We start from the raw sequence: 14,025 nt of genomic DNA on the forward strand, positions 1-14,025 counted from the left end.
CAGGACGTGAACCTCAGTAATTGTGTTCTTCTTTTGTGTCTTTCTAGTCCCTGGACGGTTTTGTATTTGCACTAAACAAGGAAGGTCGCTTCCTGTACATCTCGGAGACCGTCTCCATCTACCTTGGTCTGTCCCAGGTGAGTCCTCCTTTTCTTTGTGCTGGCTTTCTCTCCTCCCTGACCAATCACACGCCTCCGGGTGTCTCCCCTACCCTCCGGGTGTCTCCCGTACCTTCTGGCTGTCTCCCGTACCCTCTGAGTGTCTCCCGTACCTTCTGGGAGTCTCCCGTACCCACTCCCGGGACTCTCCCGTACCCTCTGGCTGTCTCCCGTAACCTCTGGCTGTCTCCCGTACCCTCCGGGTGTCTCCCGTACCTTCTGGCTGTCTCCCGTACCCCCCCCAGGAGTCTCCCGTACCTTCTGGGTGTCTCCCGTACCCCCCCAGGAGTCTCCCGTACCTTCTGGGTGTCTCCCGTACCCCCCCCCAGGAGTCTCCCGTACCTTCTGGGTGTCTCCCGTACCCCCCCCAGGAGTCTCCCGTACCTTCCGAGTGTCTCCCGTACCGTCTGGCTGTCTCCCGTACCCTCCGGGTGTCTCCCGTACCTTCTGGCTGTCTCCCGTAACCCCCCCTGGGAGTCTCCCGTACCTTCTGGCTGTCTCCCGTAACCCCCCCTGGGAGTCTCCCGTACCTTCTGGCTGTCTCCCGTACCCCCCCTGGGAGTCTCCCGTACCTTCTGGCTGTCTCCCGTACCCCCCCTGGGAGTCTCCCGTACCTTCTGGCTGTCTCCCGTACCTTCTGGCTGTCTCCCGTACCCTCCGGGTGTCTCCCGTACCTTCTGGCTGTCTCCCGTACCCCCCCTGGGAGTCTCCCGTACCCTCTGGGTGTCTCCCGTACCCCCCGGCTGTCTCCCGTACCCTCTGGGTGTCTCCCGTAACCTCTGGCTGTCTCCCGTACCCTCCGGGTGTCTCCCGTACCTTCTGGCTGTCTCCCGTACCCCCCCCAGGAGTCTCCCGTACCTTCTGGGTGTCTCCCGTACCCCCCCCCAGGAGTCTCCCGTACCTTCCGGGTGTCTCCCCTACCCTCCGAGTGTCTCCCGTACCGTCTGGCTGTCTCCCGTACCCTCCGGGTGTCTCCCGTACCTTCTGGCTGTCTCCCGTACCCCCCCTGGGAGTCTCCCGTAACCTCTGGGTGTCTCCCGTACCCCCCCTGGGAGTCTCCCGTACCCTCTGGGTGTCTCCCGTACCCCCCCTCGGAGTCTCCCGTACCCTCTGGGTGTCTCCCGTACCCCCCGGCTGTCTCCCGTACCCTCTGGGTGTCTCCCGTACCCTCTGGGTGTCTCCCGTACCCCCCGGCTGTCTCCCGTACCCTCTGGGTGTCTCCCGTACCCCCCCTGGGAGTCTCCCGTACCTTCTGGCTGTCTCCCGTACCCCCCTGGGAGTCTCCCGTACCTTCTGGCTGTCTCCCGTACCCCCCCTGGGAGTCTCCCGTACCTTCTGGCTGTCTCCCGTACCCCCCCTGGGAGTCTCCCGTACCTTCTGGCTGTCTCCCGTACCCCCCTGGGAGTCTCCCGTACCTTCTGGCTGTCTCCCGTACCCCCCTGGGAGTCTCCCGTACCTTCTGGCTGTCTCCCGTACCCCCCTGGGAGTCTCCCGTACCCCCCGGCTGTCTCCCGTACCCCCCTGGGAGTCTCCCGTACCGTCGCAAAGACAATTGTCTGCAAATTAGCCTTCGTTTAGCATCTCATCAACTCTGTGTGTGTGTGTGTGTGTGTGTGTGTGTGTGTGTGTGTGTGTGTGTGTGTGTGTGTGTGTGTGTGTGTGTGTGTGTGTGTGTGTGCGCGCCACTAACAGCTCATTGTCAGCTCGCTAACGAGTCCCACGTCTCGATTGGTTTACACTCCGCTGAATCGTTTTATTAGACGCAGCCCTGAAGGTCAGCGCGTTGACCTTGACGTCGCTAATAAGTCGTTACTGGCGAGCCGTGTGTGTGTGTGTGTGTGTGTGTGTGTGTGTGTGTGTGTGTGTGTGTGTGTGTGTGTGTAGCTTGTAGCTGTTTTGAATGCTGATACATATATATATATATATATATATATACATATGTATGTGTATATGTATGTATATATATATATATATATATATATGTATGTATATATATATATATATATATATATGTGAGTATATATATGTATATATATATACATATGTATATATATATGTGTGTATATATATGTATATACATATATATACACACACATATATATATATATATGTGTGTGTATATATATGTATATATATATATATATATATATACATATGTATATATATATGTATATATATATACTCACATATATATATATACATACATACACACATATGCATATATATGTACATATGTATATTTATATATATATGTGTGTGTGTGTATATATATGTATATATATATATATATATATATATAGATACATATGTATGTATATATATATATATATATATATATATATATATATATATATATATATATATATATATGTATGATATTTTCCACAAACCTGTGGAAAATGGTGTATGGGGTGGTGTTGGTGGGCGTGTGTGGGGTGTGTGTGTGTGTGTGTGTGTGTGTGTGTGTGTGTGTGTGTGTGTGTGTGTGTGTGATTAAAGGCAGAGCGGCCACGTAAAGGCGGCAACACGCGCACACGACACACTCGGCGAGGATAAAAGCCAAAGAACAAGATAACGTTTGGTTTGCTTCAGGGAGCCGCGTGACAATTAATCAATTATTTGATAGACATCATCAATCAATCACGCTCGCCCGAATTAATCCCAGGGAGAGATAGACACGTGGGTTGGGGGGGGGGTTGACGAGCCTTCCTCTTTAATTTACTAAACTGATTAAACACACACACACACACACACACACACACACACACACACACACACACACACACACACACACACACACACACACACACGCGACAAAGCTCGACTTCCTTTCCGGCGAGCACGCCGCCCTGTGTTGGGGGCGGAGTCAACAGCAGAGCACCAATCACAGGCACACTTCTGTAGGCACACTTCTGTACTCTAAAGACCGAGTGTAAGTACATAAGTGCACTTGAAAGACTAAGTGTGAGTACACACATTTTCTTAAAAGACTAACTGGAAGTACACAGGTGTACTTAAAATATAGGTGTGAGTACACAAGTGTACACACTTATATATTTGAAATATTAAGCTTGCGTAGACAAGTGTACTCTAAAGACTAAGTGTAAGTACACACGTGTACACACTGACATATTCAAAAGACTAAGTGTAAGTACACAAGTGTACACACTTATATATTTAAAATACTAAGTGTGAATAGACAAGTGTACTTGAAAGACTAAGTGTGAGTAAACAAGTATACTCTAAAGACCAAGTGTGAATAGAAAAGTGTACTCTAAAGACTCTTAAGTTTGAGTAGACAAGTATACTCTAAAGACTAAGTGTGAGTAAACAAGTGTACTCTAAAGACTAAGTGTGAGTAGACGAGTGTACTCTAAAGACAAAGTGTAAGTAGACATGTATACTCTAAAGACTAAGTTTGAGTAGACAAATATACTGTAAAGACTAAGTGTGAGTAGGCAAGTGTACTGTAAAGACTAAGTTTGAGTAGACAAATATACTGTAAAGACTAAGTGTGAGTAGGCAAGTGTACTGTAAAGACTAAGTGTGAGTAGGCAAGTGTACTGTAAAGACTAAGTGTGAGTAGGCAAGTGTACTGTAAAGACTAAGTGTGAGTAGGCAAGTGTACTGTAAAGACTAAGTGTGAGTAGGCAAGTGTACTGTAAAGACTAAGTGTGAGTAGACAAGTGTACTCAAAAGACTAAGTGTGAGTTGACAAGTGTACTCTAAAGACTAAGTGTGAGTAGACAAGTGTACTGTAAAGACTAAGTGTGAGTAGGCAAGTATACTGTAAAGACTAACTGTGAGTAGGCAAGTGTACTGTAAAGACTAAGTGTGAGTAGTCAAGTGTACTCTAAAGACTAAGTGTGAGTAGGCAAGTGTACTGTAAAGACTAAGTGTGAGTAGGCAAGTGTACTGTAAAGACTAAGTGTGAGTAGGCAAGTGTACTGTAAAGACTAAGTGTGAGTAGGCAAGTATACTGTAAAGACTAAGTGTGAGTAGACAAGTGTACTCTAAAGACTAAGTGTGCGTAGACAAGTGTACTGTAAAGACTAAGTGTGAGTAGGCAAGTGTACTGTAAAGACTAAGTGTGAGTAGGCAAGTGTACTGTAAAGACTAAGTGTGAGTAGTCAAGTGTACTCTAAAGACTAAGTGTGAGTAGGCAAGTGTACTGTAAAGACTAAGTGTGAGTAGGCAAGTATACTGTAAAGACTAAGTGTGAGTAGGCAAGTGTACTCTAAAGACTAAGTGTGAGTAGACAAGTATACTGTAAAGACTAAGTGTGAGTAGACAAGTATACTGTAAAGACTAAGTGTGAGTAGGCAAGTGTACTCTAAAGACTAAGTAAGAGTAGACAAGTGTACTCTAAAGACTAAGTGTGAGTAGACAAGTGTACTGTAAAGACTAAGTGTGAGTAGACAAGTATACTGTAAAGACTAAGTGTGAGTAGACAAGTGTACTCTAAAGACTAAGTGTGAGTAGACAAGTATACTGTAAAGACTAAGTGTGAGTAGACAAGTGTACTCTAAAGACTAAGTGTGAGTAGACAAGTATACTGTAAAGACTAAGTGTGAGTAGACAAGGTGAGCAGTTGAGTCACATGACAGCCATGTTGGATATGCAAATGAGTCACATGACAGCCATGTTGGATATGCAAATGAGCACATCCACAGGTGAGTGTGTGTTACCTTCTGGTGATCACATGACTTTGACATCAGGTCACTGAGGTCAGGAGGGCACTCGCCGCCATGAGGAGGAACTTAATGGAGCCTCAACACACACACACACACACACACACACACACACACACACACACACACACACACACACACACACACACACACACACACACACACACAGGTTCATTCATATTTTACGACTCCAGACTATCTTTAACAACACACACTTACTCATTTTGTGTGTGTGTGTGTGTGTGTGTGTGTGTGTGTGTGTGTGTGTGTGTGTGTGTGTGTGTGTGTGTGTGTGTGTGTGTGTGTGTGGTGACTAAATTGTGCAAAAAGAAGAAAGGAGGTGAAAGTTTAGTAGAATTACGGGAATAAAGAAGTAAAAAGTAAAAAAGTATATAATTTCTATTTTATCATATACAATATATATGTATATATATATGAATTAAATTAATAAAATGAATATGAACAATTAAATAATAATAATAATAATTAAAATATACATATGTATTTGCTTTTTACATCATTTATATATATATAAATGTAAAAAAGATGAAACAAATATATATATTTTTTATTACAACTTACAAGTTGTAGATAGACATATATTAATATAATAATATATTTGAAATGATATACTGTACATGAAATGTGTTTACTGTTGAATTTGTTTGACTTTCATCATGTGTCAGTGTGATTGACAGCTGCCATTGTCAAGCACAACAATAACAATAATTATCATAATAATAATAATACCAACAATAATACCAATAATATTTAGAATATTACTAGCAATAATAATAATAATAATCATAAGGATGATAATAATAATAACAACCTTATTAATAATGATGATGATAAAAATATAAATAATAATAATAATATCAATAATAATAATAACAATATTAATGATAATAATAATAATAATGCTGATAACAACAATATTAACACTAATAATATATCATATACCATAATAGCAATAATAATAATAACAATTATAGTAATAATGATAATAATAATAACAATAACAACAACAACAATAATACAATAATAGTGAAATATAATATTAGTAATAATAAAATAAATGATAACTTCGAACATTTTGTGATCAAGTGTGTGTGTGTGTGCGTGTGTGGGTGCGCGCGCGTGTGTGTGTGTGTGTGTGTGTGTGTGTGTGTGTGTTTGTGCGTGCGTGCGTGCGTGTGTGTGTGTGTGTGTGTGTGTGTGTGTGTGTGTGTTTGTGCGTGCGTGCGTGCGTGCGTGCGTGCGTGCGTGCGTGCGTGTGTGTGTGTGCGTGTGTGTGTGTGTGCGTGTGTGTACGTGCGTGTGTGTGCGCGCGTGCGTGTGTGTGTGTGTGTGTGTGCGTGTGTGTACGTGCGTGTGTGTGCGTGCGTGCGTGTGTGCGTGTGTGTACGTGCGTGTGTGCGTGTGTGTACGTGCGTGTGTGTGTGCGCGCGTGCGTGTGTGTGTGTGTGTGTGTGTGTGTGTGTGTGTGTGTGTGTGTGTTTGTGCGTGCGTGCGTGTGTGCGTGCGTGCGTGCGTGCGTGCGTGCGTGCGTGCGTGCGTGTGTGTGTGTACGTGCGTGTGTGTGCGCGCGTGCGTGTGTGTGTGTGTGTGTGTGCGTGTGTGTACGTGCGTGTGTGTGCGTGCGTGCGTGTGTGCGTGTGTGTACGTGCGTGTGTGCGTGTGTGTACGTGCGTGTGTGTGTGCGCGCGTGCGTGTGTGTGTGTGTGTGTGTGTGTGTGTGTGTGTGTGTGTTTGTGCGTGCGTGCGTGCGTGCGTGCGTGCGTGCGTGTGTGTGTGTACGTGCGTGTGTGTGCGCGCGTGCGTGTGTGTGTGTGTGTGTGCGTGTGTGTACGTGCGTGTACGTGCGTGTGTGTGCGTGCGTGCGTGTGTGTACGTACGTGCGTGTGTGTGTGCGCGCGTGCGTGTGTGTGTGTGTGTGTGTGTGTGTGTGTGTGTGTGTGTAGACGGGCATTGAAATGTATGAAGCTGCTTGGCGTGCGAAGGCGGGGTCAAAGGTGACTGCTGTGGATTTAAGGTGGGGGGGGGGGTCGGGGGTGGCTGACACTCGCTGGCTGCCTGTCACGTGTGTGTGTGTGTGTGTGTGTGTGTGTGTGTGTGTGTGTGTGTGTGTGTGTGTGTGTGTGTGTGTGTGTGTTTGTGCGTGCGTGCGTGCGTGCGTGCGTGCGTGCGTGCGTGCGTGTGTGTGTGTACGTGCGTGTGTGTGCGCACGTGTGTGTGCGCGCGTGCGTGTGTGTGTGTGTGTGTGTGCGTGTGTGTACGTGCGTGTGTGTGCGTGTGTGTACGTGCGTGTGTGTGCGTGCGTGCGTGTGTGCGTGTGTGTACGTGCGTGTGTGTGTGCGCGCGTGCGTGTGTGTGTGTGTGTAGACGGGCATTGAAATGTATGAAGCTGCTTGGCGTGCGAAGGCGGGGTCAAAGGTGACTGCTGTGGATTTAAGGTGGGGGGGGGGTCGGGGGTGGCTGACACTCGCTGGCTGCCTGTCACGTGTGTGTGTGTGTGTGTGTGTGTGTGTGTGTGTGTGTGTGTGTGTGTGTGTGTGTGTGTGTGTGTGTGTGTGTGTGTGTGTGTGTGTGTGTGTGTGCTCCTCATGCATTACAAGTGTGCGCCATGGTGGGAGGCGGGTCGGAGGTTCTGACCCCCCCTCCTCCCCCCCTCCCTCCAGTCCCCCCAACAAACGCGTGTTCTCCGACATGTTGAGGGTGTGACTCTCCTGCATTTCACACACACACACACACACACACACACACACACACACACACACACACACACACACACACACACACACACGCAGGTGAGGCGGGCGACCTTGACCAGGACACTTTCTGAAGAAGTGTACTTTGAAAGAAATACTTCTTTCTAAAAGTACTCTCTTTACGTCTCACTTTCACCTTCTCAAGGACGTCCTTTCTTCTTTGCCGCCGCAGCAACAACATCCTTCATTGCATCTCCTTCAAACAATCAGCACTGCTGCACTTCCTGTAGTACACTCCAGCAAGTACACTTCACAAAGTACACTTCAGGAAGTACACGTCACAAGTACACTTCAGTAAGTACACTTCAGTAAGTACACGTCACAAGTACGCTTCACAAGTACACTTGACATGTACACTTCAGGAAGTACACTTTACATGTACGCTTTAAATGTACACTTCAGCAAGTACACATCAGAAAGTACACTTCAGTAAGTACACTTCAGTAGGTACACTTCAGTAAGTACACGTCACAAGTACGCTTCACAAGTACACTTGACATGTACACTTCAGGAAGTACACTTTACATGTACGCTTTAAATGTACACTTCAGCAAGTACACATCAGAAAGTACACTTCAGTAAGTACACTTCAGTAGGTACACTTCAGTAAGTACACGTCACAAGTACGTTTCACATGTACACTTCAGGAAGTACACTTTACATGTACGCTTTAAATGTACACTTCAGCAAGTACACATCAGAAAGTACACTTCAGTAAGTACACTTCAGTAGGTACATTTACATCAGTACACTTCAGGAAGTACACGTCACAAGTACACTTCACAAGTACTCTTCATAAATACACTTCAGGAAGTACACTTTACATGTACACTTCAGCAAATACACATCAGGAAGTACACTTCAGTAAGTACACTCCAGGAAGTAAATTTACATCAGTACACTTCAGGAAGTACACGTCACAAATACATTTCTCAAGTACACTTCATAAGTACACGTTAGGAAGTACATGTCACAAGTACGCTTCACAAGTACACTTCAGGAAGTACACTTCAGGAAGTACACTTCAGGAAGTACACTTCAGGAAGTACACTTCAGGAAGTTCACTTCAGCAAGTACACTTTACATGTACACTTCAGCAAGTACACTTCAGGAAGTACACTTCAATAAGTACACTTCAGTAAGTACATTTACATCAGTACACTTCAGGAAGTACACGTCACCAGTACACTTCACAAGTACTCTTCATAAATACACTTCAGTAAGTACACTTTACATGTACACTTCAGCAAGTACACATAAGGAAGTACACTTCAGGAAGTACACTCCAGGAAGTACATTTACATCTGTACTCTTCATAAGTACATATTAGGAAGTACACGTCACAAGTACACTTCACAGGTACACTTCAGGACGTACACTTCAGTAAGTACACTTTAGTAAGTACATTTACATCAGTACTCTTCAGGAAGAACACTTTCAGTAAGTACACTTCACAAGTACACTTCAGGGAATATACTTCAAGTACACATCACAAGTACACTAATAAGTACACTTCACAAGTACACTTCACAAGTGCACTTCATAAGTACACTTCAGAAAGTACACGTACACGTCACAAGTACACTTCAGGAAGTACACTTCACAAGTACACTTATGGAAGTACACTTCAGGAAATGCACTTTCATCAATACACTTCAGGAAGTACACTTCAGCATGTACACATCACAAGTACACTTCAAGAAGTACACTTCACAAGTACACTTCATGAAGTACATTTCAGCAAGTACACTTCAGGAAATACACTTACATCAATGCACCTCAGGAAGCACACTTTCATCAGTACAATTCAGGAAGTATATTTCAGTAAGTACACTTCAGGAAGTACATTTCAGTAAGTACACTTCAGGAAGTACATTTACATCAGTACACTTGAGTGGTTAAGTAAGAGTGAGAGAAAGGGGGCGGGGCTAAGCGTTAAAGCTGTAAATGAGGTCATTAGTAAGAACACCATAAAGTGGGCGGGGCTAAGGGTTAAATGTGTTAACGAGGTCATGTGTCCCAGAGGCAGGTGTCCTTGAAGGCAACACACCTTGAAGGCCTCTCCTCAATCTCCTTGGCAATTTGAGGAATGTGATCGTTAGCGCTCGTTAGCGACTACTTGGCTGCCACGCTAACTTGGCGATGGAAGCTGAACTAGTGCTAGTACTAGTACGAGTACTAGTACTAGTACTAGTACTCGTACTAGTACGAGTACTAGTTAGTCCTCCTCCGATGGTGGACTCTCTTCTCTTGCAACACCAAACTACACTCGTTAGCCACGCTGACCACGCCACCAGGGCGAGCGAGGGAGGGAGAGAGAGAGAGAAAGGAAATGTCAAGAAGAGACTTGACAACTTCATCAAGTCTTTATCCTCAGAAACACCTGCAGCAGGTGACTTCCTGTTTGCTATAACAATTATTGTTTGTAGACATCTTATATACATCATCTTATATACATCTTATATACATCTTACATACATGTTACATACATCTTATATACATCTTATATACATCTTATATACATCTTATATACATGTTACATACATCTTATATACATGTTACATACATCTTATATACATGTTACATACATCTTATATACATGTTACATACATCTTATATACATGTTACATACATCTTATATAAATGTTACATACATCTTATATACATGTTACATACATCTTATATACATCTTATATACATCTTATATACATCTTATATACATGTTACATACATCTTATATACATCTTATATACATGTTACATACATCTTATATACATCTTATATACATGTTATATACATCTTATATACATGTTACATACATCTTATATACATCTTATATACATGTTACATACATCTTATATACATCTTATATACATGTTATATACATCTTATATACATGTTACATACATCTTATATACATCTTATATACATGTTACATACATCTTATATACATCTTATATACATCTTATATACATGTTATATACATCTTATATAAATGTTACATACATCTTATATACATCTTATATACATGTTATATACATGTTACATACATCTTATATACATGTTACATACATCTTATATACATGTTACGTACATATTATATACATGTTACATACATCTTATATACATGTTATATACATGTTACATACATCTTATATACATGTTACATACATCTTATATACATGTTACGTACATATTATATATGTATTATATACATGTTACATACATCTTATATACATCTTATATACATGTTACATACATCTTATATAAATGTTACATACATCTTATATACATCTTATATACATGTTACATACATCTTATATAAATGTTACATACATCTTATATACATCTTATATACATGTTACATACATCTTATATACATCTTATATACATGTTATATACATGTTACATACATCTTATATACATCTTATATACATGTTACATACATCTTATATACATGTTACGTACATATTATATATGTATTATATACATGTTACATACATCTTATATACATCTTATATACATGTTACATACATCTTATATAAATGTTACATACATCTTATATACATGTTACATACATCTTATATACATCTTATATACATGTTATATACATCTTATATACATGTTACATACATCTTATATAAATGTTACATACATCTTATATACATGTTACATACATCTTATATACATCTTATATACATCTTATATACATGTTATATACATCTTATATACATGTTACATACATCTTATATACATCTTATATACATGTTACATACATCTTATATACATCTTATATACATGTTATATACATCTTATATACATGTTACATACATCTTATATACATCTTATATACATGTTACATACATCTTATATACATCTTATATACATGTTATATACATCTTATATACATGTTACATACATCTTATATACATCTTATATACATGTTACATACATCTTATATACATCTTATATACATCTTATATACATGTTATATACATCTTATATAAATGTTACATACATCTTATATACATCTTATATACATGTTACATACATCTTACATACATCTTATATACATGTTATATACATGTTATATACATGTTACATACATCTTATATACATGTTACATACATCTTATATACATGTTACGTACATATTATATACATGTTACATACATCTTATATACATGTTATATACATGTTACATACATCTTATATACATGTTACATACATCTTATATACATGTTACGTACATATTATATATGTATTATATACATGTTACATACATCTTATATACATCTTATATACATGTTACATACATCTTATATAAATGTTACATACATCTTATATACATCTTATATACATGTTACATACATCTTATATAAATGTTACATACATCTTATATACATGTTACATACATCTTATATACATCTTATATACATGTTATATACATGTTACATACATCTTATATACATCTTATATACATGTTACATACATCTTATATACATGTTACGTACATATTATATATGTATTATATACATGTTACATACATCTTATATACATCTTATATACATGTTACATACATCTTATATAAATGTTACATACATCTTATATACATGTTACATACATCTTATATACATCTTATATACATCTTATATACATGTTACATACATCTTATATACATCTTACATACATGTTAAATACATCTTATATAAATCTTATATACATGTTGTATACATGTTACATACATCTTATATACATGTTACATACATGTTATATACATCTTATATACATGTTACATACATGTTATATACATCTTATATACATGTTACATACATCTTATATACATCTTATATACATGTTACATACATCTTATATACATCTTATATACATCTTATATACATGTTATATACATGTTACATACATCTTATATACATGTTATATACATGTTACATACATCTTATATACATCTTACATACATGTTAAATACATCTTATATACATCTTATATACATGTTACATACATCTTATGCCTTTTCCTTCTCCACTTCCTGTCTTCTTCCTGTTGTCCTCCCCCTTGCCAGCCAGGGATCATGTGACCACGCCTGCTTAAGTCTTCATTTAACTGCAAATCCTCATAGTGTGTGTGTGTGTGTGTGTGTGTGTGTGTGTGTGTGTGTGTGTGTGTGTGTGTGTGTGTGTGTGTGTGTGTGTGTGTGTGTGTGTGTGTGTGTGGCCAGGAAATCTTGGACATGTAGAGACATGATGTACAAGGCCTACTACGCTACTTTGTTGTGTGATACTTGTTTTTAATGAACACTTAGGCCTACTACGCTACTGTGTTATGTGATACTTGTTTTTAATGAACACTTAGGCCTACTACGCTACTGTGTTGTGTGGTACTTGTTTTTAATGAACACTTAGGCTTACTACGCTACTGGTTTGTGTGATAATTGTTTTTAATGAACAATTAGGCCTACTACGCTACTGTGTTATGTGATACTTGTTTTTAATGAACACTTAGGCCTACTACGCTACTGTGTTATGTGATACTTATTTTTAATGAACACTTAGGCCTACTACGCTACTAGTTTTTAATGAACACTTGGGCCTGCTACGCTACTGTGTTATGTGATACTTGTTTTTAATGAACACTTGGGCCTACTACGCTACTGTGTTGTGTGATACTTGTTTTTAATGAACACTTGGGCCTACTACGCTACTGTTTTATGTGATACTTGTTTTTAATGAACATTTAGGCCTACTACGCTACTTGTTTTTAATGAAGACTCAGGCCTACTATGCTACTTGTTTTTAATGAACACTTAGGCCTACTACGCTACTGTGTTATGTGATGCTTGTTTTTAATGAACACTTAGGCCTACTACGCTACTGTGTTATGTGATACTTGTTTTTAATGAACACTTAGGCCTACTACGCTACTGTGTTGTGTGATACTTGTTTTTAATGAACACTTAGGCCTACTACGCTATTGTGTTATGTGATACTAATTTTTTAATGAACACTTAGGCTTACTACGCTACTGGTTTGTGTGATACTTGTTTTTAATGAACAATTAGGCCTACTACGCTACTGTGTTATGTTGATACTTGTTTTAATGAACACTTAGGCCTACTACGCTACTGTGTTATGTGATACTTGTTTTTAATGAACACTTAGGCCTACTACGCTATTGTGTTATGTGATACTAATTTTTTAATGAACACTTAGGCTTACTACGCTACTGGTTTGTGTGATACTTGTTTTTAATGAACACTTAGGCCTACTACGCTATTGTGTTATGTGATACTAATTTTTGAATGAACACTTAGGCTTACTACGCTACTGGTTTGTGTGATACTTGTTTTTAATGAACACTTGGGCCTACTACGCTACTGTGTTGTGGGATA

General features: G+C 40.1%; 1 protein-coding gene across 3 annotated transcripts in view; it reads left to right on the forward strand.

The window, feature by feature from the left end:
• LOC133542124 (neuronal PAS domain-containing protein 3-like) overlaps positions 1–14,025 on the forward strand; it is a 248,497-nt gene that overhangs the window by 195,412 nt on the left and 39,060 nt on the right. For all 3 annotated transcript variants that reach the window (XM_061885981.1, XM_061885982.1, XM_061885983.1), the window contains exon 5: positions 48–137. In XM_061885981.1, coding sequence (XP_061741965.1) covers positions 48–137 — 90 coding nt within the window. The remainder of the gene's footprint in view (positions 1–47; positions 138–14,025) is intronic.

Source organism: Nerophis ophidion, linkage group LG24 (genome assembly GCF_033978795.1).
Source record: "Nerophis ophidion isolate RoL-2023_Sa linkage group LG24, RoL_Noph_v1.0, whole genome shotgun sequence".
Lineage (NCBI taxonomy): Eukaryota > Metazoa > Chordata > Actinopteri > Syngnathiformes > Syngnathidae > Nerophis > Nerophis ophidion.